This window comes from Anser brachyrhynchus (genome assembly GCF_964034855.1).
Source record: "Anser brachyrhynchus genome assembly, chromosome: 1".
In the NCBI taxonomy this organism is placed as follows: domain Eukaryota; kingdom Metazoa; phylum Chordata; class Aves; order Anseriformes; family Anatidae; genus Anser; species Anser brachyrhynchus.
In genome coordinates, this window is record NC_137694.1 from 205,968,386 (window position 1) to 205,996,255 (window position 27,870).

Sequence of the window (27,870 nt, forward strand, 5' to 3'; positions counted from 1 at the left end):
GGCATAGAAAGTCTGAAAGCTAGATGGAGGCCGTTGTCAGAAAATTTCAAGATCATTAAAGTAATCTGAAAAGCAGAAACATTTTATTCCCATGGCTTGGAAGAGGGAACTATATAGAGTTTTAGATAATATTATATGAATTGGTCTAGCCACTAGGCTGAGGAGCTGTATCATTAATTTAATCTTGAATCCTCACTAAGTTGAATATTAAATCATTTTGCTTCATAAGTTCAACCAATATATACATCAGTAAATTAGCTACATTTTAATTGACTTATCCTGTGAGCAATTGCTACCATGTGGTTTTCATGAACTTCCTCACTATGAGCAGGCAGTATTCACAAATTTACGTGATGTATTTGGAGCTTCTTCACAGAATTAAAAAGAAAAAGGAAATCTGGATGAGATTTTATAGTTGATCAAAATCTCACTCAGAGAACAGAATGACACAAACAGCAAGTTGAAATTTCCAATTAGCTGCGTATAAGACTGCAGAGCTGCTTTGATATCTTGTCAATGTAGAGGATGAGTATTGCTCTTTGACAATTTTAATGGATATTAATGTGCATTCTGTGACAAATTTGGACACCATCATATACACACCTGATCTTTTATAAAATATGCAGAGACACCAGAGAATGTAAAAATGTGAGAATATACTGAAAAAAAAAAAAACAAACTCAACCTGCTAGATATATGTTCAGCTATAACCAGTGTAAAAATTGTTATTCAGCTGACCAGAAACTTGTAAATACAATTTTCCTGAGTCAGAAAAAAAAAAAAAAAAAAAAAAAAAACAATAAGATTTTATCTACACTTTAGTCATAGGTCTGTCATAATCAGTGTCCATTGTTATTTTAATTATGGTATTTGAAACCAAGCAAATGTAGCAATACCCAAATGCAATAAAATAAAAAACAGTTTGCTCTCATGATATATAACAAGAAGGCCAGCCAGCATATTTAATTTGGAAGATATAACTTTTATCAAAATCTGGAGTATAATTTATGAGAAAGATGAAAACCTCAACTGTTCTCCACCAGTGAAGCAGTGCAATAGACTAAACAGTGTGCAAATGATTGGAAAAGTAACGTCTTTAACTAGGCATTGATTAAAATTTCTAATAAAAGTTCCATTTACTGAAAATGTTTTAGTGGCTAGGACATAGGATTTGTGTATTTGATACCCACATATTTCAAATTATTAGACCAATTTTCATTATCAGTCCCTGCATGCTTCTGAGTGCTAGAAATGGTTTATTGCAGTTCATTTTCTGTGTCAGTATGTAATTTGATGTCAGTAGTAGCAGTAGGGTTTTTTTGACCACTTCCACAATATGCTTTCACTCAGGTTTGCTTGATCACATCACCAGAGTGAAATACATATTTTGTTTACCATGCTGAACATTGGCAATGCTATAAGAACTTAACAGTCCTGTTGTGTTCCAACTGTTGTATCTCCAGGAATGAGATACACAGGCAAGCAACAGAAAGCTGTGGACAGTCCATGTGTCTCAATTAGCGGTGGGAGAGGGCTCCCTTAGCCTAGGAACAGTGCAAACCCATTAGATATCTGAGCTGTACGCTGCCTTTGGCTCCCTCCAGGAGGCTCAGCTGGGAATGGGACACGAACATCACGAACATGCCACTTTCTGAATGTACTTTTTAAAGACAAGTAAGACTCTATTTTTTATTATTTTTTTTTTTAAAGACTAGCAAGGCAATGTGTAAAGATGTTGAGGTCCAGCATTCCCTAGCAAAATACTCTGAAGTCAGGGCAATTCTCTACTGACTTCTTGGAACGACCAATGTCAGCATATTAATACAAGATGAAAACAAATGACCAGACAAGAATTAGCCATCAATTGGAAGGCCTTAATCTCTCCCTACATAGCACAGTATGAAAACATTAAGCTTCATGACAGCGATGACTTGAACAGTTTACAGCTAAACTAGCAAAACAGCAGCATTCAGCAACACTCCGCTGAACCTAGTTTAGTGCACCTTGTAAAATTTGTGCTTACCCTACAAAACTATTTTTACTTCCTTCACATTGAACACACAAGGACCCATAAAAACATGGCTTTTAATCCGTGGGATCCTCCTACACATCAACATACACTTGCCACCTGGTAAGTCTGGATTTAACACCAAAGGTTCAAAAAATTAAATTGAAATAAAACTGAATTCCCTTTTAAGAGAATGAGACACCACATGTCCAAAGCATGAGATTCTCTACTTTTCATCACGACGAATTGCATGAGTATTGGCACACAGTCTTTGCAATGTGTCTCCTGCAAACAGTATTTCATATTTAATCAGTAATTGTCATACTTTATTTCCCAAAGAGATAGCTGATTTGACATTCCTGGTACCCTAGCATCCAATGAAGCTGTAGCCACATAAAAACTTAAATATCACAGCACAATAAGTACCCCCCTCTTAATTCTCTCTCTTCACATTTCTTGCTGTGTTAAGAAAAGCATCCAAATTCCCTTGCTTTAAGAGAAAGAGAGAGAGAGAGAGATACAAAAGCACAAAGATGAACAAATAGAAAATCTACGCCGTCTTAATGAAGCCAAGCCACTCTTTTCCAAAGTTACTTCTCAGTCTCCCTCCTCTGAATTATGTACTGCTTTGTGCCATTAGATCTACAGGCAGCCTAGGCATGTTAGGTATATATAGTATCATGCATATTTATGGTACTCATTCACAATAAACAGCTGTTTTGTGTGCATGCAATGTCATTTTTGTGCTCAGCAAGTCACAAAAATCCTGGAAAGAAGACATTTCACTATGATTAGGACTGTTGGTCAACAACTATGTTTAGTGAAGCATAGCTCAAGAAAGGTCATTTTTATTTCTACCTGGAAGTGGAACGTGAGCTTTGTTTAGCCTTTATCTAAGACTGACAGCTCAAGTAATCTAGACTGTCGTATCTTTACCCATTGTTTCCATTTCTATTTAACTCTTCACTTGATTTCAGCTTCTCAGACTCTGTAAATGAAGTGCCTACAGTGGTAGAAAATTTCTGCAGTATAAGCTTGTAATAAGGATGTACAGCATGCTAAAGACAACTGCTTCAGGCATCAGATTAGATGATTTACATTAGTTAAGATCAAATCCTTAATCACTTAGTTTTCCAATTTCAAATGCACAAAACTAGTTATTAGATAAAGTCCAGGCTATAGTGTCACAGTTTTCAAAACAGACATCTCTCCCCACACCCCCCCTTTTTTCTTCCAGCAGAGTAAATACGCAGAACTAAGCAACTCCTTTACCAGCAAAAGGGTTTATACCGTTTTTTCTTATAACACCCAAACTCTAAGTACTCAACTGAAAGAGACAGACTCACTGAAGAGCGTCTCTGCACTACACTCTGTAAGCCTGTGAAGATATATATCTCTCTCCGTTCCGAAAGAACCTTGGTCTGACTTGCACTGGGAAAGCCACATGCACCCTTATTTAATACTGGAGGGGTGGGAATAGGTGAGAAGTCTGAAAATCACTCTGATCAAATAATTCAGTTGGTTTGTGAATACCTTACATTTTTAGTTGTAGCAATCAAGGAACATATTAAAAAAAAAGCCCATTTTATTACATTGGGATAGCCTTTGCACTAAAACTAGTCCCACTGAAAAGAAAAGTTGATGTAAAGGGCATGAGTTATCCTGTACTGTGAAGATGAGGAATTAGGTCTGTTTGGGGTTCTTCAACCCACGGCTAATGAAGAACCGCAGAGCGCTTCTTGGATAATGAATTATTTGGGTTATTTAACCAGAATATGAGATGCTTAGTCATGTTTATAGTTAAAAGGCAATTGTCTTATAAAATCTGAAAGTTCGTAGAACAGTAAAACCAGTGAAAATGTCCGATATATCCAATTCTTTCTCTAGAGGTTTTCCCTTATTAAAGAAGGAATGCTAATCTATGGCTTCAGTTATGGTTCAACCTTAGCCTTGCTGCAGATTATTATTGCATTTCTATGTTATACAGTCAACAGAAAACTAAGAAAGCAAGAGGGAATGAACTTTAAGCAGTTAACATTATATACCCTCTACTCAGCAAACAGCACCTATTCCATAATCAATTTATCAACAGTCTGTCTACTCTTTCTATCTTTCCATTCCTGTTCTTTTTTTGTGTTGTTGAGACTCACTCTTCCCCATATGATGCCTCCCTATCTTAGTCTTTTAACTTATGTTTCTCTAATTTGTCATCAGTATCTCCTTCTTGTCTTCTGCTCAAATATACCTACTATTACCCTCAAGTCATCCTCTTTACCAACAGGTATACAAACCCGGGCAAAAGCTACAACAGGAATGCCATTAGAAAGCTAAAATAAGAAGACAGCTTTTACTCATTAAGATCAACTATTCATTCAAAAGCTACCTCTCTCCCAGCAGCTAAAGAAGGCGAGTGCTGACATTCATAGGAGAACCTTGGAATTTGCACAGCAATTATCTAATTTAAACTGCTGAATTACTAGGGAAAAAAAAGCAGCAAATAGTAAACCCTCAAAAGATTTTAAAAAATGTCTTGACTCAGAACTCAAGAAGTCATGAAGTTGTTTCAAAAGTCATGGGAAGGGTTTTATACTCTGTAAACATAGGTAAAATTTCTACCTGCTGATTCCAGACTCCAATCATCTCCAAATTACAGTTCTCCTTTCCTTCTGTAACACTGGGGAAGAGTGAGTAAGGTTTAGTCATTTCTTATAGACCTAGCCTTTTCTCCTTCATTGTTGCTTGAAATGGCCTAGTGAAAGCTCCGCTAATTCATTTGCAGAGGAAATTAAAAATAGTAATAGCCAGAAGAGTCAGGAGGAGAACCTAGAAAATGTGTGTCTAGCATTTAACCCCTGACCTCATGGCCTAAGGATCACAGCCTACATCCATCACAATGGAAAAAAAAACAAAACAAAACATTTTTTTCCCAAAAAACATTGTGTTATAGAGGCAAAAATTGTGTAAATTCTTGGTACGGGTGTTAAATAATGGGTAAAGTGCTTCAGAATGGACAGGAGAAGAGTTTTATCCCTTTTGTTACAAAGCATCTGGTATACTAACATCATGTGAAAAAGCCCTTGTGGCCACTTCCAGAATGCACATTTGGACTCTTTCTGTAAGTGAACACCTTTTGCATCTGTTACCAGGTCTCAGAGCATTCCCCAAGAGGAGAGTAAAACTGGACCTTGTACAAGTTCAGTTTCCCACAAGGCTCCCAGGAATGGTACTTGAAGTCTGTCATTGAAACATCCCACAAGCTCCTCTTTCTTTTATATAACAGAAAATATCAGAAAAGAAAATTCATCTCAGTTGTTTACTCCAATTCTGCAAGTGTATTGTATTGCATAAATAATATCGGAAAGTTGCACCATCAATGACATTACTGTGATGCAAAAAGTTTGTAACATGGTTCTGCCAACAGGGACTTGGCAGGATCAGGGTAAGAGAAGGCAAAAACACAATGAAATGACCAAGGGCTTTGAAGTTGTTTTTTTTCTTTGGGGGGGGGGGGGCGGGGGGAGAGAGAGAGAAGTATCTTAGCACTATAGGATTGGAAATGAAACAGGGAAAAGGAAAAGCTGTACTGAACATTAAGAACGACAGAGGTGTGGTTAAGAAATGGGGGGGGGGGGGGGTTTGAATTTGTCTACGATGGTCAATTCATAATCTCTAATTTTGCTTTTCAAAGTCAATCCCCAGTTAAATTCAGTGAAAGTCATAGAATCATAGAATTCTAGAATTGCAATTTGGGCTGCAAGTCACTTATGCCATGCAGTCCAAGTGCTGCTCAAAGCAAAGCCAACTTCAAACTTAAATCAGGTTGTTCAGGGCCTCTCCCTTTACTGTTTTAGAAGCCTTCAAAAGGAGCTTTGAAAATATGAGATCCAGAACATCTGTGGAGTTTAAGCTGAAGAAGAATTTAAGCTAAGAAAAGTAAAATTCTTTTGAGGGAACTTCTAAACAAAATCAAAGAATCTGGCCACTTGAAATTTGGCCAGTAAGAACTGAAATTTGTGCAGTAAGAACTTCATATTTCTAAAAGGACTTCAGAGGTCAGAAGGGACAGAAACCCTTTGAATATGGGCGAAGATGACAGAATACATCTGTAAGACTACAGACATGTAACTACGAGAGGTTTTATAAGTCAAAACAAAAGCTGCAATTTCAAATTCCTATATCCAAAGAAATCTATACCTGTTCTCAGATAAGAATACATTACTTATATACTTATGTGTGTGGGGGAAGCTCTAAGTCAACTCATTCAATGATAATTAAAACCTGCAACATTACTGAAAACTTACATAGTAATGTACATATTCTCACTCTCTTCACAATATCCTCTGCCTTGTATATAACCACAGTATTGCAGAACTATCATATTCTCAATTCTATGGGCTTTCTCTGTTTGAAATAGACAATTGAAAAACTTTCTATTTAATCATGGAGTTGATATAAAGAGCATGTTTGGCTCATGTTCAGAATGCTGAATGACAATGTATCTTAATCACCTGTGCTTTACAGGTTTCAAGAGTTTCTAGATTTTGAAACTTTCTACAGTATTTAGCTACAGATTAAACAAAACTCAGCCATTCCTCATTCGTAATGAAATCGTTAATAATGTTTTCTGTAAGCAAGAACAATCATTTTGTTCCCCAATAAACAGAGGTGCTGTTTTCCTGTTGTTGAGATTTGGGTGGAAATGGCATTGTAGAAAACATTCTCCCATTGTAGAAGCCAAGGACATGACAGCTATTCACTTTGGTCTTTATTTTAAACTGTTTCTTTTTGTTCTGTAAAATTCTCCAAATTGTCTACTACTTCCCATATCTTTTAAGTTATTCAATGATTAAAAGTTCTGAATAAATATATGGCTCTAACCAGCATCCAACATGGAGTAAAACTTTAAACCAAACATTTTCTTTTCAGATGTGTAGGCACTCGATATTAAATCATTGACAAGCTCTACATTCCTCTGTTGTGACAACAATAAAGAAGAAGAAGTAAAACACAATTGAAATAAGTTTCCTTGAAACACAACTCTGTACTGCAACAACTACATTTCATCATGATTACTTTTGCCCTGGAAAATTCTTCTTAAAATAACATACAAAAAGAATTCCATTTGTAGCTGTAAACCTCTTACAAACAGTTTATGTAAACAATTGAAGGGCCTTGGGCTATCTACAGAAAGAGGATATATTACCAATAAAATTAAAGATACTGCTTAGATATCTCATATTTCACATTATCCATGCTTCTATGAATTGGTTAAGATTTGCAAGTATGAAACAAATACAAAAATAATTTCAATTCCATATGTGGAGACCAAATAAATTAAAAAATTAAGTTGGACAGTTACTGAGACACCAGGAATGAATATAAAGTAAAGGCATTTAAGAGTACACCTTAAGATATAACACACTTCTTTTTCAGAAGGATTTTCCGAAGGAAGAACTACTCTACCTTAAACTACAAGTTGAATGATGACTAATTTCTAAATTTATACTCAAAGCTAAGGGAATTACATTAATCATTCCCAATGGTCAGTGATACCCCAACTTTCTAACTTCAATAAATAGCAGCATTTTAAAATATTTAATCAGGATATTGTCTCCAGAAGCTATAAAAGTACTTACTTATGTTTCTTAAGGATATTATCCTTATCTGCAAGATATTGAAAAGGTCTGAAGAAAAGTAGTGAATTTAGACTGTTACTTCAGGCTGCTGAAGTTTGCAGAAGTTATTTCTGAGCTCCTTACTGCTCTGTAATGATGGCTTTATGTAATAAGTGAAAGATTGTGTTGTTGTTGTTGTTGTTGTTGCTGTTGTTGTTATTATTATTATTATTATTATTTAGCCTGGGAAGCTTTGTGTCTATCTTTCAGTGTTCAGAAACATTTGTAGCTCTCATGATAGTGAGCTGTTTAGCCAACCTAAGTTAACTTCATACCTAAGTAATCAAGAAATCCCAGACGTTTCAAGTAATCACGTAATTATAGAAGTGTTCTTTAGCCCCATTTTGATAAATTGATATTAAAAAATAAATAAAAATCAAACATATTAAGTCTGTCATAAGGGGAAAAAATCAAGGAAGTAAAGAACAGTCTGATAATATATGTTGACCTTATAACCTTCTGTATGAAAGAATGGGAACGGAGAGGGTTTAATTACAGTCTGGTGACTCTAAAGTTTCACTGGCTAGGGATGAGAAATAAATTTCCTCTTCCGTAAGAAGGGATGATTTTTTTTTATACTAATGTAAGCCACCTTTCATCCAAATTTCCAAAATACATCTCACTGTTTCCATGAGGCAGGTGGTATAGGGACCATAGGACAGATGCATGGATGTGCTCTCCTCTGGGAGGAAATATGGAGTGTATTTAACAGCACATTGAGGTTAGGGTTTACTCCAGAAACCAGGGTTAGCGGATGGTCAGAACCATACATCTGTTCTACAGGAAGCCATGGGAAATTAAACTGACATAAATATTCATCACTTTTGGCTTTGTTTCTCAAAAACGTAGGAAGTGCCTTCAGCAACAACACAGCCTATGCAGGTACCTCTTGGGCCAGTCAAAATTTACAGAGTTTTGTACAGAAGTGACTGCGAGACTGAAGCCATCGTTGTCTCAGAAAACAGTTGTATCCAAGCTACCAACCTAATCTCAATCTAATATGAGATGAGGTTGGTAGCTGGCAAATCCCTACCTAATGGGATTTAAAATACCTGAACTAAAACCCCCTAGTTTTTAAAGTTTATATAATGGAAATTAGAACTGACCCAGCACTGCACAGTACAATTACAATTAACAGGATTTTTCTGAAAAATGGCTGTGGTGCCTTGGGGAAAAATGTAGGTCACAGCATCAATTAAAAGCAGAACAACCTCTTCATTGCCCCTGTAACATTTAACCCCAGATCATTGGGTTGCTGTAAATTAAACAACCTACACTGCATGACATCACAGGAATGAAAAACATCATAAATAACTAGTACAAAAACTTATTTCAATCTCCAGCATTCACTTTGCCCCATATAACATGGGCAAGTAAGACAAAATACTGATATCACCAGTATCTCCCTCAGTTTTGTTGAGCAAAACTACCAACTGTATATTCAGTTTTCTTTGACACTAACACCATATTCATATTAGACCTCTCCAGGAAAGTATGTGAGAATTACTTAATTGAGGATTAAAAACAGCAGTTACCTTTGCTGTTGATTGCAAATGAGATGTACAATTATATAAGACTCTAGGGTTTGGTTGCAGTAACCGAAAGGTCTAACAAACACAATTCTATGCAGAGGAGTGGAAAATAGAACTAAATAATTTCAGAGAAAATGTGAGTTTCTGCAGGGACCACTACTGCTGGTTTATTGATATATATTTCTAATAGCACTAGAAATATCAGTTATGTCTGTTAATAGAAGCCACCCCACAACTTAAAAACTTTCACCTTGAAACTATTACCCCAAAATAATACACCTTTTTAATAACACTACCTACCTGTTTCTGAAAAACAACAATTTTCAGTAGTATTCAAGCCAGAAGACAGCTATTCAATAATAAAACCCCTCAAACATTACTTGTTTTGTTAGTGTTCATCTAGAAATAGTAGATGATATCTTGTATTCATTTATGTCATTTGAGGTTTTATCATTTGCTTCAATAGGAAGGGAAGCAAATGCTTCTGCTCAGCTGGTGAGGTTGAAAGGCCAATGACATAAGGGGGGTAAGCCAGACAGCCTGATCTGCCAAAGTCCATCAGAGAGACCAGAAGGGAACATTGGCTGACACCATGAGAGAAAGGGGAAAAAACCTGATAAAATATACCTCCACTTCCTCTACTACTCTTGAGTAATCATAAATAATAAAAAGGTACCACAGGCAAAATTAGACGTGATACCCATGCAATGTTTTTTGTACAAAATTATTCATAAAAAAAAAATGAGTAAATTGACAATTCTATATTGGTTTATAGGAAAGACCAAAGACTAGTTTCTAAAAAGTTAGCAGGGGAAAAATCTAAACAGCTATGTTAGTTAATAAGTATGACCCCAAATACAGAAAGGAAGTGAATCTGTACATCAGAGAAATTCTACTTTAACTCAGACAGCTTTTGAGACTCAGATTCTGCCTATTTTCTCTAGTGGGTTTTTCAAATGACAATAAGGAGTATAGGAGTCCAGTTCCACTTTTCCCAGATGAAACGTTAAGATCATGCAAAGAATGTTAACTTTTCATTAGCCCTATATCCATCTTGGTGTCAGTGTTAAGGACTAGAACTCCAATGTTGAAGGTTTTCGGCAAATTCAGAAATAAAAATGAAGTGGCTAAACTTCAAATAGTTTCCAATCTGAGAGTAAAACAAGAGACAACAGAAAGAGATGGACACCAAAACCACAACTGTTCAACAGTTTTCATTAGCACTTGACCAAAGACTTTGACAACTATTTATGTAGCCATTGAATGTTTTTAGACATTAAGACAAAGACAGATTTTGCTGGTGAATGGAAAAAAAAGCATGAAAACATGATTTGTTTGATTATTTGTTTTTGAAAATTTCACAACTGAGCAATGGACCTTTCCATCCTTGCCCAACTGGAGATAAGAGTCACTTTTTCCCAGTGAATGATGCAGGGCAAGTAGAATAGAATCTACTTTTGTGGTACCTCAAACTTATAGAACATAGTTTATATGCAATCCAAATCAAGCAGGGGGCCATAAAAGAAATGCTAAAATGGGGTGTAGGGGGCTGGGGAGGGCAAATTAAAACTCATTTTAATTATACTTTTTCTAGGGATTGAACAGTGCACCTATAGACTTGTAGGCAGGGGGTCTCAGTTTCCCCTTACCTCTAAATGTGCTAGAATGTTATTGTATGAGAAGAGATCATTCACTGAACTGAGAGTATCTGTAATAGTCTGCAGTAATGAATTACTTATATGTAAAACAGATAGAAAAAAATCTAATGGCTCTTCAGTCAGTATGATGCTTGGCTTTCATCTCAAAGCACATTTCAAAAGAAAGGAAAATGTTATTTCCCTTTTATAGATGGAAAACAAAGGCAAAGAAAATGAAGCAAGCTCACAAAATGAGCCAAGAGACTGGTTGCAAAGCCAGGAATAGAAACAATGTGTCTCGAGTCTAGAAAGTCCAGAATTCCATTTTAAAGACCACACAAAATATCACAGAGATGTAGATGGCAAACAGTCACACAACACAGATACAATATCAAACCCTGTCAAAGAGATCTTCTGGCTTTAATCAAAATTTACGAACTCCAGATTACAAATCAATGAAGGAACACTAATTCAAAAATCAGTGATATTGGCAGGATTTAGCCTTCATTCTCCACACATTTTGGCCAGGAGATGGCTGTACTGAGCTCTTTATCTATCTGGTGTATTGAGTTAAAAAAAATAAATAAATAAAAAAGCAAAAAAGTGAACCTAGAGGATGTTTTATGACACTGACTTTTTTTTTTTTTTCCCCTGGGATATTAATAATAGAAGTGTGGATGACATAAAATACAGGTGTATTTTATGAGAGAAGCCCCTTCAGCTAGGAGATTGACAGCAATTATTTCTACTGAACTTTCAAAGGGTAGCCACAGGTAATGTGTGATTGATTCATGCCTGCATTGAAATGCAAGCTGAAGATCTCAAACCAAGCAAAACACAGAGTGAGAAAAGCATTGCTGGCCTCCATCCACCCACAAGAAGAAAGGTGAAAGGAAGTAAATGCTCTCATTAGACCAAGTAATACAACTCCACATATTTTCATTTGAGCTAGTAGCTGGGGAAGAAGGTGATAAACTGCCTTAGTTACATAAGTGGAATCTCACTCACCTCTATCATTTAATCCCATATTCCTGCATTGAGAAGAATTTGCTGAGTGTGCTGGAGCAGTGAATATGTACCTGAAATGTTCAGAGTTCAAGGCAGAATGTATCATTATATCACTGAGTTTAGCCTAACATACGGCATCTCATAACACTGACAACAGTAACTTACCTTAAACTAAAGTGTGTGTACCTATTTCAGAAAAGCATCTAATCTTGAAAACGTAATGCAGTGGAGATCTACCACTTCCCTCGATAATTTGTCCAATGTTCTCACTGCTAGAAAAAGCCTGTCCAGCATTTGTTTCTGCTTTTCTCTGCTGCACTGAAGAATCCCCTTATTTCCAGTCTCCCCACAGGAACACGCTGTCATAAAGTTATGTCTCTCTCTGGAGGATTTTTTCTCTAGTCTCTGTTCTCTCTCTATAAATATATTCAATATATTTTAAAAGTATAGACTCCAAAACTTGGCATGATATTTTGCATTATCTCACTGTTGTTGCATAGACAAATGAAGCCACCTCCTTATTCTTAACTCTTAGTCCTTTCTTTAACATTAAATGTTCATTGTATAAGCTCCTGCTGAGCTGTTTCTTTCCTCTGAAACCATCTTAGAGTCACTCATTTCCAGCATAGGCGTCCCCTCTGTGTATGTGTGGGTGGCATTGCTTCCCTCTGGCTGTGTAATCTTTCTCTTCCAAGTAATAATCATTTTCTTTGAGTGGATTCTGTTTTACCATGCCAGACTGTAACTGGACTGCTCTGCTTGACTGCTGTGCCCTCCTCTTTTTCTACTTTTTCAATCTTTGCATTATGGGCAAATTTTGCCATCCATGAATTTATTTCACTTTCCAAGTAATTTGAGAAAATATTGAAATATGTTGTCCACAGCCAGTTCTAAATCGTGGGAGACTATCTCTCAGTATTTCGACGTGAGGGTCATTTCTCATTGACTAGCACTTTGAGATGTCAGCTAAGCAGTCCTTAATGAATATTATTTTGATATAGTATACTGTTATTTATCTAAACAAGATACAATGTAATATTAAATCAAATGCTTTACAAAAGCCTAAACCACATTTAGGGCCATTCATCAAGCAAATTCACATTCTAAAATGAAGTTTATCTAATATAATTGCTTTGCTTTAAAACTATGCTGACTATCATTAATTTATTCTTACCATAAATTTATTCTTACACTTGCTTTCTTAGCTAAATCCTCATTAATCATTCCTATATTTATCCAGGGATGACATCTAGCTAACCTGCTCTGTAGCATTATTTAAAAAAGAAAAATAAATAGTATGATACTCATACTCCAGAATTTGAAAAATATTCTAACAAATCTCGTCAATCTCCTTTTTATGGCTCTTAGGTGAAAGTTATCAAGTAATGAGCCTTCTGATTTACTTATTTTATCACTGACAGATGTTGTTTAACATGCTTTTAAAGATTCAGTTCTGTTTGCATAGTAGGGACACTGGATCTCCTACTACCATATGGGCTTGTTAAGGAGCAAACAGCACTTTCCTCCTACTGTGTGCCACTCAGTATTGAAGAAGTATTAGAGTTTTTGTTCATCTTTGTGTGAATAAATGACACAATTAATTAAACAGTGACTGACTAGCTTCATTTTTCTTCTTTGAAGGTGTTAAAAAAGAAGTAAAAATTAGTTATGTGCATCCAAAATAAACCAAAAAATAAGCTTCATTAGACCTTTTGCAAAATCCTAGGAGGCAGAAAATGAGTGTTCAGATACATACTGTAAGAGTTCTTATCCATTATATGTACCACTGAATTCATCTTGGGTTGCCACCTTAAATGCCACGTATTTTTGGCCCTTACATTTATGAAAATTACTTAGACATCATAAGCTGTTATAAATTGATGTCCATCTGGCAGAGAGCTCTGCAAGGGTCACTCAGAATTATCACCTGCCCTGTTTATCCCTGTGTCTTGTTAACTCTGAAATCAAATGATAGCATTTTGGACATCAACAATATATCCCTTTAGAATACTTTTACCAGAAATATCCCATTAGTGAGCATTATCCTGAAATCCTAACCTGTCTCCTTTTTCTCATGAGATTCCAAAGGACCTAGCTGGCAAGCAACCAAAATATCAAGTTTCTCTCTTGTCTATTACCATAATGGTGGGAGGTCATACACTGAAAACCGAGAACACAAATGCAGTGTAAACTAAACTGAATATTTTGATAACAGACATTTATGGAGGTTAGTAATATCATGCAACGAACTCATTGGCTTTTTTGTTTGCTTGTTTGTTTGTTTGAATTGGATCTTTTTTTCATACTAGTAGCTTCAGCGACAACTCCTTTACTGAAAGAGCTCTTTGATAAAATATATATATATAATAAAACAAATAAAACATCTTCATCAATTCTGTTGTCTGTCAGGCTTCTCAGGTCCATGATAGCATTCAGCACAAATATACTTAGTTTTCCTTTCCTGTATCTCAGGTTGGTCCTGCCTGTTACAACTAAGAGATTGATTGCATCACTGCAAGTCCAAAAGAGAATAAAGACATTTCAAAAACAAAAAGGTGAAATTTTCCTGATCACATGAGATATCTAAAATCTAGGCACTGACATGTTATTTGACCATAAAGAAAGTATAGACAATGGAGAGAGACAATCATTTTTCTGGCACAATCCATCTCAATCTATAGGAGACATCCAAAACCAGTTAGAAGGACTGCATTCGGGAAGAGTCTCTCGATTGGCTATCACCATTGACTTGGTCAGATGTCATAAGCCAGGTGAAGCCAATTGTTTTTCAAAAAGTCCAAATTGTTTTCAGTTTGATCACTATGTAACTGAGGCAGAACCTCTTATATGCTACAGCATTTTGTCAGTTACTGAGGCGTTCAATAAATAAATAAAAATAAATGTCAAAACTCTGAAGCAGCAGTCCAGAAACTATTTCCTTTCCTCACTTTTTATCTATTTTTTTTTATCCACAGCTCAGTGCACTACTCTCACCTGTGCATTAGTCCATTCCATTTCAGGAAAAGGTCCCAGCTGAAGGCCTCTACCTGTGGGATTCTCTTCCTCTTGGCCTTTCTGGAAGTACATAGAGACATCTACTCAGGACATGTTCCAAACTCAGATTTTTCATTGTGTTTGCATACGGTGCTTAGTTGCGTGGTTTTGCTTCCCAGGCTGTTTTTCAGGGGTTAGGGGTCTTTCCTGCTATAACCGCTCTGGGAATATATCTGGCATGCCATTTATTCCCTTCAAGCTGTAAATTGGTGTTATTACAGGCTGAAGTTTCCAGAGGCTTTTTAACATAAATGAAATAGTATTATATTATACAATATTCAAAAAGGCAAGTAAATACTATTGATTATAGGTATCTATTAAATAGCTGTTTTTCCTTCAAGGAAGAACAATCAAGGGAGATATATTTTACAAGAATTAATGCTGCATTACTGTACTTCAGTATATTTTTAGTATGCAACATCTACCAATCTCAAGTAATTATTAGCAAATCAAGCAAAAATGCTATAAGGAATAAATAAACATTTTCTTGAAAGTCCACCCTTTTCTAGCTAAAATTAGAAATAACCTTGTTGTTTCCATATTTTTAAACCTACTCTAATTATCACTACGAATTTGTGAAGTTTTAACAGTAGGAAACTATACGTTTGTTTTTAATGAATATCAGGCTTCTTTTTGTGTGTGTGTATGAAATGGAAGCTCTGCAATGAATTCAGGCCCCTCACTAGGCATGAGTCAATGCCATTGGAGAAAACACGAGTTCCTACCAAACAATACAAGAGAGCTCTGTAAGTAAAAGGGAGAGATATGTTGCAAGGATCACAGAGTTTGTTAACAGCAAAACTATCGTGTCTGTAGCTATGCATCCAATGGTTTTTATATATATATAGATAGATAGAATGTTTAATACCTAAAGTACTGAAAAGCATTTTTACAAAATCTGTATTCTTTATGACGTTTATGTAAAGTTTATCCTCACCTTGTAGTATACTACTTTATAGACTTTTTTTTTTAATAAGATACTTTTAAAAGATACTACTTTTTTAACGCAAAAGGACAAACACCAGTATTTTTTCATTCTTATCTGCAAGATTTTGTCTTTTTACCTGTAAGCGTAAAACCACCAGGCTAACAAGGCATTCAGGGAAGTCTTGAAACACTGTCAGTATAAAGAATGGCTACTAATTATATAAACAAACAAAACAACAAAAAAAAATATAACATTTTAAATGTTAAGTATAGTCTAAAGAAAAGGGACTTCTAGCTCTGCTTGAAAGGATTACTGCTGTCATAAAACATTATTATTAAGAGATGAGGTTTATGCCGATGCTGTCGAACTTCAGGCATTTGGATGTACCAGCTGGGAGCAGAGTCCTTTGAAACACGGGAAACTCCTGAGTATGGTTCAAAGCTTAAATGCACTGAATTGCCCTTTGGAGGATGCATTCCTACCATGCCTTGTGTAAGTAGGATGGATTTAGATCTGAATATTCAATCAAACCAATATGGACAGGATTTTTTTCACATGACAAAATCTGGAATATTCAGTGTAATGAGTGGAGGGAGGTTGCGGAGTCTCCTTCTCTGGAGATATTCAAGGCCTGTCTGGATGCCTACCTGGGCAGCCTGCTCTAAGGAACCTGCTTTGGCAGAGGGGTTGGATCCGATGATCTTTCGAGGTCCCTTCCAACCCCTTCAATTCTGTGATTCTGTGAGTGGCTATGGATTCCCACACAGGACCAAGCCTACCAGGGGTGGTTGGGAAGCACTAAATGGACAAGCCCACCAGGGCTGATGTACTTCAACCATGGCATATAAGTATGTTTAGTTTAGTTTGTAGAATAGATTCTGGAGACTTACAAAAAGAAATGTAGAGATTCATAAACATAGGAGAAATGCTCATGGAGCACTAAGAACTGCTCTGAGGAAGGAAACGTTAAATGCAGAAATATAAGTAGGGAATATATTTATGGAGATCATTAACTAAAGAGGAGCCAAGAATGAGGTTCTGTTGCAAAACAGCTTTCCTTTAAAATATTAACAATATCTGTGTATAAGGACAATAGGTTATAACTAGTGTGCTGTAATCATTGATGATGAGATACCAGCAGAACCGTATCATTTTGGGGACACTGTGTTTTGAGGTAGGTACTGAACAAAAATGAAGAAAATATACAGAAGAGGAAAAAGAGTGATGAGGTGTTTAGAAATCACAGCCTAGGAAAGACCAAAGACAGGATATTACATGGGGATAGTGATCAGTTGCCTCCACTGAGGCCAGAAACCAAAGATATCATCCTAAACAGGAAACTATGGAAAATGTCCCTAACTGCTAGGATGCTGAAACCTTGAAACAAACCCTTTCCAGCCCCCCATGCTATGACTCCATAGCTTTTCTCCATCAGAAGTTTATTTCCTAGTAATTTCAGCAATTTTAATTCAGAACCAGATGATTAATAGCCTGCCAACAGCAAAAGGCATATTTCCTCTGCATTAATTTAATATATATGTATATATATATACCTGCTTTCAAATCAAGATTGTACAAATTGCACTGAGTGGATCTATGGTGTAGAAATGGAATCCCCTTTGTAAAAATAGGCTCTTGAATAAATTCTACTCAAACAGCAGTGAGGGAGCGTTTATAAAACAACATTAGTCTTAGGCATCGTAGAGTATAAGTACAACAACCCTAAAGGTGAGCCAGCATGAGTTTCCCAAACAGAGTTTTCTAGTGTCATTAAATGCAGTAAGGTATCACTTTATCTCCAGCTGCTGCTTCAGAAGGGTGTGGGTTTCCATCTGTCATTTCTGACAGCCACAGGAACATCTTAGATCTTGCAGGACATCTAAAATAGCACCTTATGCCTATCTTAGGCAACTGAATCTCACCCCAGAGTCTTCATTTTATTATTTTTCAGGTCTTTTATTTAATAATAGACAGTGACATTGACACTAATGATATATATTATAAATATATACTTTAAATATAAAGTTTTGGAGTTTTATTGTATAGAAAATTTAAATCTCCTGCTCTTTAATTAAAAACAAACAAACAAACAAAAAAAAGTGTTTCAGATATCTTAAATGTTATGAACAAGTATGACACTGGTGATCCCTCAGGACAGCTCACCTTAAAATAAAAAACAAAAAACAGTCGAACTTTTACACAAGACTTAAAGACAAACTGTTTTCAGTGTTCAAGTATTCCTCTTTTGAAGGCCTTGCATACATCTAAACTGGACCACTGTCTGGAAAGCCTTGTGAATCTGTGGATTAAAGCAGGATCTATTTATTGCCATGGAGAAGGAAGGGCACATATTTAATGCTGGGAAGTCCAACAAAATTTACTTTCATACAAGAACATCAGACAGTATCCTACAAGTCAGCCACCCAAAGAAAACTGAGGAAAATAGAGTTTTCTGCTTGAAAAAAAATCTTCAGAAATTGAAGAAGATCATGTGAAAATCTCAAGGAACTACAAAATCCCTGACAAGCTTACATAGAGGGCACTGAAGTATTGCTGTGCCAAGTAATATTAATAAAACATGAACAAAGGGAGGAGAGATGTGTAAAGAAAAAGGGAGAAGAGATGTGTAAGGAAAATTGTGATATTGTGTGTAAATAAGGCAAGAAAATCTGCCCTTACAGGAACTTCAGTATACTGAATGGTATCTGCAATCAACATTGTTAAATTCAAATATATTCCTTACACCAATGAGGTAATTATGCTGCATTTACACACTCACAATTACAAGCAACACTAAAATCAGCATTTAGCAATGGGGTGTTGAACTTTTGTGGCAAATAACTGCATTTAAACTAAAAACTTCAATTATGTCAATGAGGGGAAGAGAAGTTTCAAGTAAAAGCTGAGAAATATATAGGAGGCTACCATTTCCTTTTAAAATTTGAGTCTTTCTTCTTGCCAACTTACAGCAGAATAATAAAAGCTTGATAGCACATTGGTGATGAGTCCAAAAATACTTTTAAAACAAGCAGGCTTGTGAATGAAATGAAAATTCAGGAGCAGCAGATGGGTTTAACTGCTGTTAAATGTGGAGTGGTTTCCAAGAACATGGTGTATGTAATAATAAATAGCCAGAGACATAAAGTTTCCCCAGTAGTTTAAATCCTGAGCATACGAGCTAAGTGAGAGCTTTCAAGCTTTGGCTCACTGCAACATCCTTACATTTTCACCCTTGTCTACAGCAGCAAAAAATGTTTGTTATTGACAATGGGTGTCAGCAATGGGTGCAATTAAAGCTGTGCCAAGCAGTTTTACAAGCAGGCAGGTTTAACATGGGCTCTCTGGAACAAGAATAGTTCTTGGCTGCGCTTGCAGGTTAATCACATTCAGCACCAGCATATTCATTGTCAGCAATGGATAATTATGCTAGTGTACACAATGCCTCAATTTGTGCATATGTTTTACATAATAACCATGTTATGAATTGCCTCCCCTTCTAATTCTTGATCTGGATGCAGGAATCGGGATGGCGTGCTACGTCCAGGATTTCTGCAGCTAGGATCTGACTGCCTCCATGTCTCATGCCCTGTTGGTTTAAAGCAAAAGTCAAGTCCCAAAGGCCCATCAAAGCAGGCAGCAGCTTTTCCATGTGCACTTAAAACAGTTCTGGCTTCATCTCCTAAACCACCAGAAAATGGTTTTGTCAAGTAGCAGCTATAACTAAGTCAAAGCTGCACTTGTTACCCTGTATCATTATATTTGACTGACACAAATATTTGCGACACAGAATAAAACTGGAACTTACAAAGCCATCCAGCATTGCACAATGGCATAGTCAAGGAAGGGTTCAAAAGAATGAGAGAAAGTGAGAGAGAGCAGAAATCTACTTTGGGACTGAAGCCCAGAAAAAAAAATAATAAATAAATAAAAAATCATGCCTTTTCTCTTCAGTTAAGCCAATTGCTTCTGTAAAAACAAAAGGTTTGGGAGGAACTGTGGAGAAGAGCAGTGCTGGGTCCAAAGAAGCCTCTGGAATTCAGTCATACCTGTGCTTTAATGTATGAATCTGCCTGTAGAGAGGCAGCAGGTATCCTGGTTAGTCAGTGTATAGTATCAGTACCTGCTGAATACTGTCTTGGATGAGCTGGAGGGAACGGGATTAGTAAGGGAACGAGTGCAAGAAAAGAAAGGTGAGGAGACAAGTGAAAGAACTGTATCAAACAAGAGCAGGGATGTCACATCTTCACATGGGATGCAGGGTACATGCTTGTTCTGTTGCCAGCCTATTACTTTTCACTGTTAGCCTAGAAAAACCATGTTTCTAAACTGGGATTCCATAAACACCTCTTTTTTTCCACTTAATTGTCTCTGTAAAACAAATGCTGAAATAACTGTTGCAAAAACACAGCTCTTCAGTCCTATCCTTGGACACCATTCATGAAATGGGAAAAAAGAATACAGGCTACTGATGTTCGTGTGGCATTCAGAGATCAGTCATTGTCCAGTGGTCTTTCAAGGGATCTTCTCCATCCCTTGTGTGTACTTACTGAGGGGTAGCAAGAGCTCACTCTACTGCTTGGAAAACACAGCCATTAAAGCAGCAGTCCCCAAAGCATGCCTTTCATTCCCAGCCCCCAAATTAATGGTTAAAAAAACACCATATAGGCTCATGTATTTTTGGTCAATCTAATAAGTAACCTTACTAGCAGAGTATAATTAGTTTGGAGATTTCCAGAGCTGTTGCTTCAGACCAGCAGGTCTCACCTGAAACAGCCTTACTGCTGCTGTCAAACAGCTGTGAAACTGCTTGTTTTTGTTGTTCCCTGTTGATGTTGCTGCTGGTGCTCCTGGCTAGCTTAACCTGTGTAATATTGTAACTCCTCCTGGAAACCGCTGTACCTTCAAAAAAAGGCAGCTGAGCTGCAGGCTCAAGCCTGGACCCTCACTAGCCTCAATGCTAGCTGTTGGCTGAAGCCCTGGCTCTGATTTGGATCAATCCAGCTGGTCTCTTCCAGGCCAAAACTGCTCTAGAAGGGACCAGGAGCCAGACCATGCAAACCCACCTCCTGTACCACAGTGCAGACCCAGCCACTTTCCGCTACCAGAGGTGCACAATGCACTACCTGAGGTAAAATCACCCAGCACTAATTGTAGAGTTTACTATGCCATATGTTGTGGGTTTTTGTTTTGTTTTTTTGTTTTGTTTGTTTGTTTTTTCTTTTTCTTTTTTTTTTTTTTTTTTTCTTTTTTTCCTTCAGCTAGCAGTCACCAATGACTTTAGGAGTGGTTTCTAGAAATGCAAATATGCTTGTTTTCAGATTTCTGTTTATCAGAGCTATCAGCAATGACACAGTCTGATTGATTCTGCAACAGTGTTTTTTTCTTTGTTTGTTCATTTGCTTGTTTGTTTTTAACATCCTTTTCACCAGCCATTTAGACAGGGAATTGTGAGAATAAGAGACTACATGATTAAACCTAATGTTTAGTGAAAACTACTTAAACTCATGCTCAGTAAACTGTGGTCTCTTCTCAGATATTTCTCAGACAGTTGCATTAGGTACATCAAAAATGGATTTGATATGCATGAGCTCCTCCTTCACCTCCTAATAAAGTAAGGATAATAGTCAAGCACAAATACATAGGTTTGTCAAATTTTTCCCCTGAAAGTGTAAACAATATATTTTTTTTTTTTCCTGAACAACCAACATGAGCCTCTTTTGCATTATATAGGCTGTATTTCTGGCATATCCTGCAAGGCTTCAGATCAGCAATTCTGCTTTCCAGCTGAAGCCAATACAAAATATTTTACATCTTTTCTCATGGGTTGTTCACTCTAAATGACCTTCATTTTAATATTTTTTTTCCTATAACATTTTGGAGATCATCTTCCCAACTCGTTCCAGCTTCAGGAGTTCTTCACTAAATTAGTAGTAATAAGAGTTAAATACATGCCACAGCCAATTGTAGTTGTTATCCAGTTTCTTACCTTGAATCGGCATTGGCAGCATATCTCCTCTGAGACCAGACTGGTTATTAAAATATGGTTATTTGGAACAAAATTTAGGCTCAGGATTTTTTTTCCTCCTAACTTATTATCAAATGTGTAAGAGACTTTTTCTACAACCAGCGACTCTCTTACAGGTATATATGCAGTTTGTGAATCATACAGTTTAACTAAAAAAAAAAAGAAAAAGTTATTTATCTGAGAAAAAGTGGGAATTTACCAAGCCATTTTGGCAATTGGATTGTGGTCAATATTAGCTTCTATTCATTCCCTATGAATAAGAACATGAGATATTTAAGCCAACCATTTGAAGTCGCTGTACATATAGCAAACTGATGATCAATTTTTATCACCTGTAATGCAGAAACTATTTCCAGGCTTTGCAGAGTGGAGTGGAATAAGAGGATTGAAAGCAATTTAGTATTTCATCTATGAAGATCATAAAGATCCTCTAATTCTTTCACCTTCCCAAACTCGTTAGTAAGATTAATTTCCCTGTGTTGCTCTCCCTTCAAAGAAAGCCACGTGTGTTGAGGTTACGGATGTTAACTTGGATCAGTGTTATGACCTACCAGTACTCCAAAAAAGCAAATAACGTAATACATAGCAGGAGTTCATTCAGCTTTGACTGAGCACCCCATTTTTTTCCAGAGACAATCTGGTCATGACTTTCTAACCTTTCTAGGTCCTACTGCTTGTGAGGATATCACAGATATGCTTCCCACTGGAACATTTTAGTTGTCCAGCACAACTCAAATGGCAATATAAGGAAAGAAGTGCTTTCCAGGGTTTGAATGAGCAGAAACATTTGTACTGTTTCTCTAAGACATCTGCTGATTCACCAAGCTCATAAAAACACCTGGCATAAATTTTCTCTGAAACATCATTCCTTTTTCTCCTAGCAAAGCTAATAAGTGTGCTTGCTCTACCTATCCTTAAGGTAAGGGTCATTTAACTAAGTGTACAAATGGGAGATTAGTTGGTCTCCATCATCCTCTGATGCCTCTGGAGGCTAGAATCATGCTCAGCCACTGAGATGAGGGTGTTTATGCCATTTCAGTGCCAAAGAGACCTGTCTAGCCTTCATCTGTCATTGCTAAAAGGCAAAGGTTTCCTATGGTTGTGGTGTCGTATCTACCACAGACACATTTGTGGATGTCTCTGATGCCCTATGACATATAAAATACTGCTAAATGTCTGCAGTTTGGCAGTTTTATTACTCTTGGAGAATATTTTTTCAACTTCCACTCTGCTTCCTTCATTTCTAGGAACACAGTTTCTTGATGAGGAAAGAAACTTTTTTTTTTCTTTTTTTTTTTTTCTCTATTCTTTCAGCTAATAAAACATATGCTTTCCTTGGTACCATTACAAGCTGAGAGTCCTCAAACATGCTATATTGTTCATCCATCCAGTTAGTTCAATACTCCTTTAATGTTAAGGTCTCCTGAGTAAACTCTGCTCTTTGGAGTCCTCCCTCCCTGGTCAGCCTTTGCACACTTTGCACACTTTGGACCATGCCGTCCAGTGGAGATGACACCTCATACTTTCCTTCCCTCCCTCAAGAGCCCCAAGATCTGGAAAGCACTTCTTTACTAGGATATGTGCAGCACTGATCTCTTTTAGTATTAATAGTAAATTTACTATCTAGTATCCAAACCTGTGCTTTTCTGACAATAAAAACAACTGTTTCTTACACTACAATGAAGTGTACACCATGTCCAACTTCATAAATGTCCCATTTACTTTCAGTTCAACAGTGCATTTATCTCCTAACAAACTGCTGCTCATTGTTCCTATGAGGATTTGTGTGAATAAAACACACTGTTTGCTCTTGCCAGCTTTTGCAAAGTGCTTTAATCCATCCTTCTTCCCACGTTATCTTTTGTGACACCCAGAGCATTGGCTTCTGTTAACTAACGCTTTTGCAACTCCACATGCATTTTTGCTACAGTTGGAGTTGTGACGCCGTACACTTAGTTCTCTTCTCTTACACTACTGGGATTCTCAATTAGGATAATAGATATTCATCTATTACTCTGAGCCTGGACTTGGTGTCTTCTTTTATTTGTCAAATCCTTACATCTTTCTTTCTGGGATTCCTTAGTTTTGTTTACCTTCCCAATTGCATGCATTGGGATGAGAGTCCCTTCTCCACTATTTCCTGCTATAGGACAGCTAAGGGGTTTTGACATGCTCTTGGAAGAATTCCAGTTAGATGACTGGGAGAAAACAAACACGGGGTGTAATACAAAATAGAGACTCATCGTGTGTCCATGGCGCACACCAAGGATCATCAGCGTGGGGAGCACAGCAGACTATGCTTACATCTCAATGCATATGTTCCAACATGATCTCTCATCACAGACTCAACCCTCCAGCAATGCCAAATGGCTCTTCACTCACAGTTTCCTCAACCTTTTGTATCTCTGATTAAAACTACTATTGATATTTCATGCTTATGGGGTATTAAACATTCCTTGAGCTTCTTTACTTTAGTTTTATGGTCTCTTTGCCTGAGGCAATAAAACCTATCAAACATAGGTATCAAACAAGAGTATGTTTGCTGGTATTCACTGCCTGCAAAACTAGAGTGGTGTTCTTTTCATTGTCCTCCACCTTCCTGGAGAATTTCATTCCCAGTGAGGCTGGCTTTGAAGTGTTTCACTCTCCTCCTCTGTGTATTTTCTCTGTTCCTTCTAACTCCTTCTACAAATTGTGCTCAGCAATCCCTTGGTTCAATAACACTTGCAATAGGTCATCTTTAGACTACGTCTGGTTTCAGCAAGCTGGAAATAGTCAGAGGAATCTGATGTCACCTCCCATGACCCAGAGACTGTCTTACTAATGTGAACACAGAGGCATTCACTGGCTGTCTCAGAGAGGACTAATTGAAAAGAGTTCTGTCATGAGACTCATTTAAAATGCATCCTACCTGTTTTAACATTAAATTTCAACTCTTTCTTTATAAGAAAATAAAGCAAATGTTACTACACATAAAAGAAATATAATTACAATGAAAAACATTTGGGGAATATAACTGCTCTATTTTTAGTGCCTTCAGGGGCATAAATATGCATTTTAGAATTTGTGCTATATCTATATAAATAAAATACACAAATTCAGAAATATATTGGCAGGAAATCTTTGTGCTGTTTAATTTTAGCAGAATGCTAAGCATTAGAATTTGACCTCATGACTCACAGGAAAAAAAAAAAAGTATTTAAAGAATAGAAATAATTGTTTTACATCAGTAGGTCCAACCTTCCTAGATTTAAAGGAGATACACTCTTTAAAGACTTTGCCAAATTTAAGTGTTATAACATTTAATCCCCCAAATGACAACAGAATAGAATTTTTATGAAGTTTCTTTCTGAATATTTCTCAATTCTCTTTAGATGAATTCTTGGTGAGTTAATACCTATATCTCCTTTAAATACCCATAGCTCTTAAATAAAATGAACTCTTCTTTCTTCTGTCTTTAGGTTGATATCTTTGGGATTTTGAAAGCCTGCAAATCTTCATATTACTTTGTGAGTCTGCTGAGAATATATTTATACATAGAGTATGCCTATTTTATCTCTCTATATAATGTTTTCTGTATTGATTTCATGCAACAGCTCAGCAAGAATCTGCCCATCTTCAGAAGATGAAGGGATGTGTATTTATTTATATAAGAAAAATGATACATCCACAGTTTATCCTCTAAAATATTAATCCTCTTTCTGAGCTACTACCCTGAAGAATTATGTCACTGAAAACAGAGAATTACAGGGCAACCACACACACACAAGTAGTTGTACATTTTACTTGTAAAGCTCACTACCATGCACATGCCATTCACTGAATTTCATGACAGCAATAAAATGAACAGTGCCCTTTAATGCCTTTACCATCACATTTCACAAGAGTATACTATGTGCTTTTTTCACATAACTTCCCCTTATTCATTCTGCCTACACAAAGTAGCTCAAATTTCTTACAGCTGCCAGTCTCTCCCTACACCAGCACTAAACACCTCCCTAACGCTGCTCATCAGTCCCCTCACTCTGCTAACACCTGCATTCCTGAGAGACACTTTCTCATGGCTGATGTGCACCTTTTGGAAAAACTGAATATGGGAGAGGTGGGAGATGGAGATGAAGAGATTAAGGGAGCATTGCATGAGAATGTGCACTGGAAATGTCATCGGTTCGAGCGATATGGGAGGACTGGAGACAATTCAGCTACATCACCAGATGACTGCAGCATCCATAATCCCTGACAGATAGGCAAATGGTGCTCAGCCCTTTTCAAAAAACTTTGTTGGTGAAATTAGCTCTGCAGTATTAAGTGGTATCATCAAAGTGTGATGTGTAATCAAGTGTTTGATACCACTGAGCTCATCCGAAAAAAAAAATGGGTGCCGATTTCATCTTACTAGCTCATAGGATACATGACTACAGGGTGTCTGTCACAAACTGCAGCTAAATTTGAAGAGTCACAGATCAGATTTATGACAAGATATGGATTGTTCAGGCATTTTGCTTTAGAATGAGTACTTATCAGAATGGACAGAAATTTATAATCCCCCCTACATTGCAACACTTGGCTAGAGAAATATCAGAAATAAACCACTTTTAAAGATGAGATTTCTGGTCTGATCAAGAGGTTTCTGATCAGCAAGTCCTAAATCACTCTGACCACATCCATGATAATGAGTGACCCTATTTTATACAAGCATACACACACATCAACTGCACACAGGAGAAAAGAGCTAAGGTTGCCATGGGAACTTTACCTCCAGATTTTTTGGTTTTGTGCAAGTAGAATAACACATATCTAATGTTTCAATAACTTAGTTTTACCCTGCAATTAACTGCGTCCACATTTTCTTTAAGCGGAAGCTCGGTTTATCTGGTGGGTGAATAGTACTGCCCCATGCAATAACTGTATTCAATATTTTCAAAACTTGGTTTTCTAAGCAGGGGATATTTTACACAGAAGTCACTGTGCAGGAATGACTCCAGTACAGTATAGAAATAGCCCTGTCAGTGTTACGCCATGTGGTTCAGCTGCTGATAAGGTAACCTCTACAGCAGCACTGAACTTAGCACAAGCTGTGCGGTTGCAACCTAGATTATGCTAGTTTTTGACATGGGCTGATGCTGAGGGATGGGAAGAAGCAGCACAATTCTGGGCCCTGATACCTCCCCTTCACTAGCAACCACTGCCACACACACCTTTAATCCACATGAGGAGCACCAGTAATGCCCAGCCTTGCTCGCCAGGGTTGTCCTCCACTCACTATTTCTTCCTCAAGCTAGTTGTGAATGTAGGAATACATTTAGGTTCTCAGTCTAAACTTAGGCTTTGGGTTTTCAAAGGTGCTGGCCTACAAACTTCATTGATGTTAGCAGTTGAAAGTATGTAGCAAATAGCCTTTCTCAACAAGTTTTCCCTGCAGACCAGGGCTTTTGGGTCTTAGAGAAGTTGCATGAAGGTACCAGAAAAGAAGAATGGTCGTTGGAGTCATCATCTGCCTTTTCACTAAAGTGAAAAGTCCGGAGAAGAGGATGCTGAGGGGAGACCTCATCACTCTCTACAGCTGCCTGAAAGGAGGCTGCAGCGAGGAGGGTGTTGGTCTCTTTTCTCAGGTGAATCTTGGAAGTCTTTTCCAACTTATGTGATCCTGTGATTCTAAAGGAAAATGCAGTTCTTTTGTGCTATCAATCTCCAGAACAAGGCATACTAGAAAACAAAACAAGCAGACAGCCTTTTCTCCACTTTTGAGCATGTTGCTTCCTCTAGAGACTTGGACCTTGCCACAGATTGTACCCAAAAAAAGGATCCTAGCACTGTGCAAGCATTATTGATCTAACTGCAGTAACAGTGCAGTTACTGACCCCAAGAAAATTAGCTTTGTACCCTGCAGTTGTGATACATATAAAGACATGTCTGCCAGTACTGCAGACATGGAAAATGTGCTTTCTGAAGAGCCAGCTGGTGTACTCAAGGGGAAAGGAACTGAGAAGAAAACCAAGTCTT

At 37.1% G+C, this 27,870-nt stretch overlaps 1 protein-coding gene across 30 annotated transcripts in view; it reads right to left on the reverse strand.

The window, feature by feature from the left end:
- The window catches only part of DLG2 (discs large MAGUK scaffold protein 2), a 1,042,459-nt gene that overhangs the window by 617,853 nt on the left and 396,736 nt on the right, over positions 1–27,870 (reverse strand). For 13 of the 30 annotated variants that reach the window (XM_080581542.1, XM_080581553.1, XM_080581544.1 and 10 more), the window contains one exon: positions 14,855–14,935. The exons of the other annotated variants lie outside the window; for them this stretch is intronic. In XM_080581542.1, the coding sequence (XP_080437668.1) occupies positions 14,855–14,935 (81 nt within the window). The remainder of the gene's footprint in view (positions 1–14,854; positions 14,936–27,870) is intronic. 30 annotated transcript variants of the gene reach the window in all.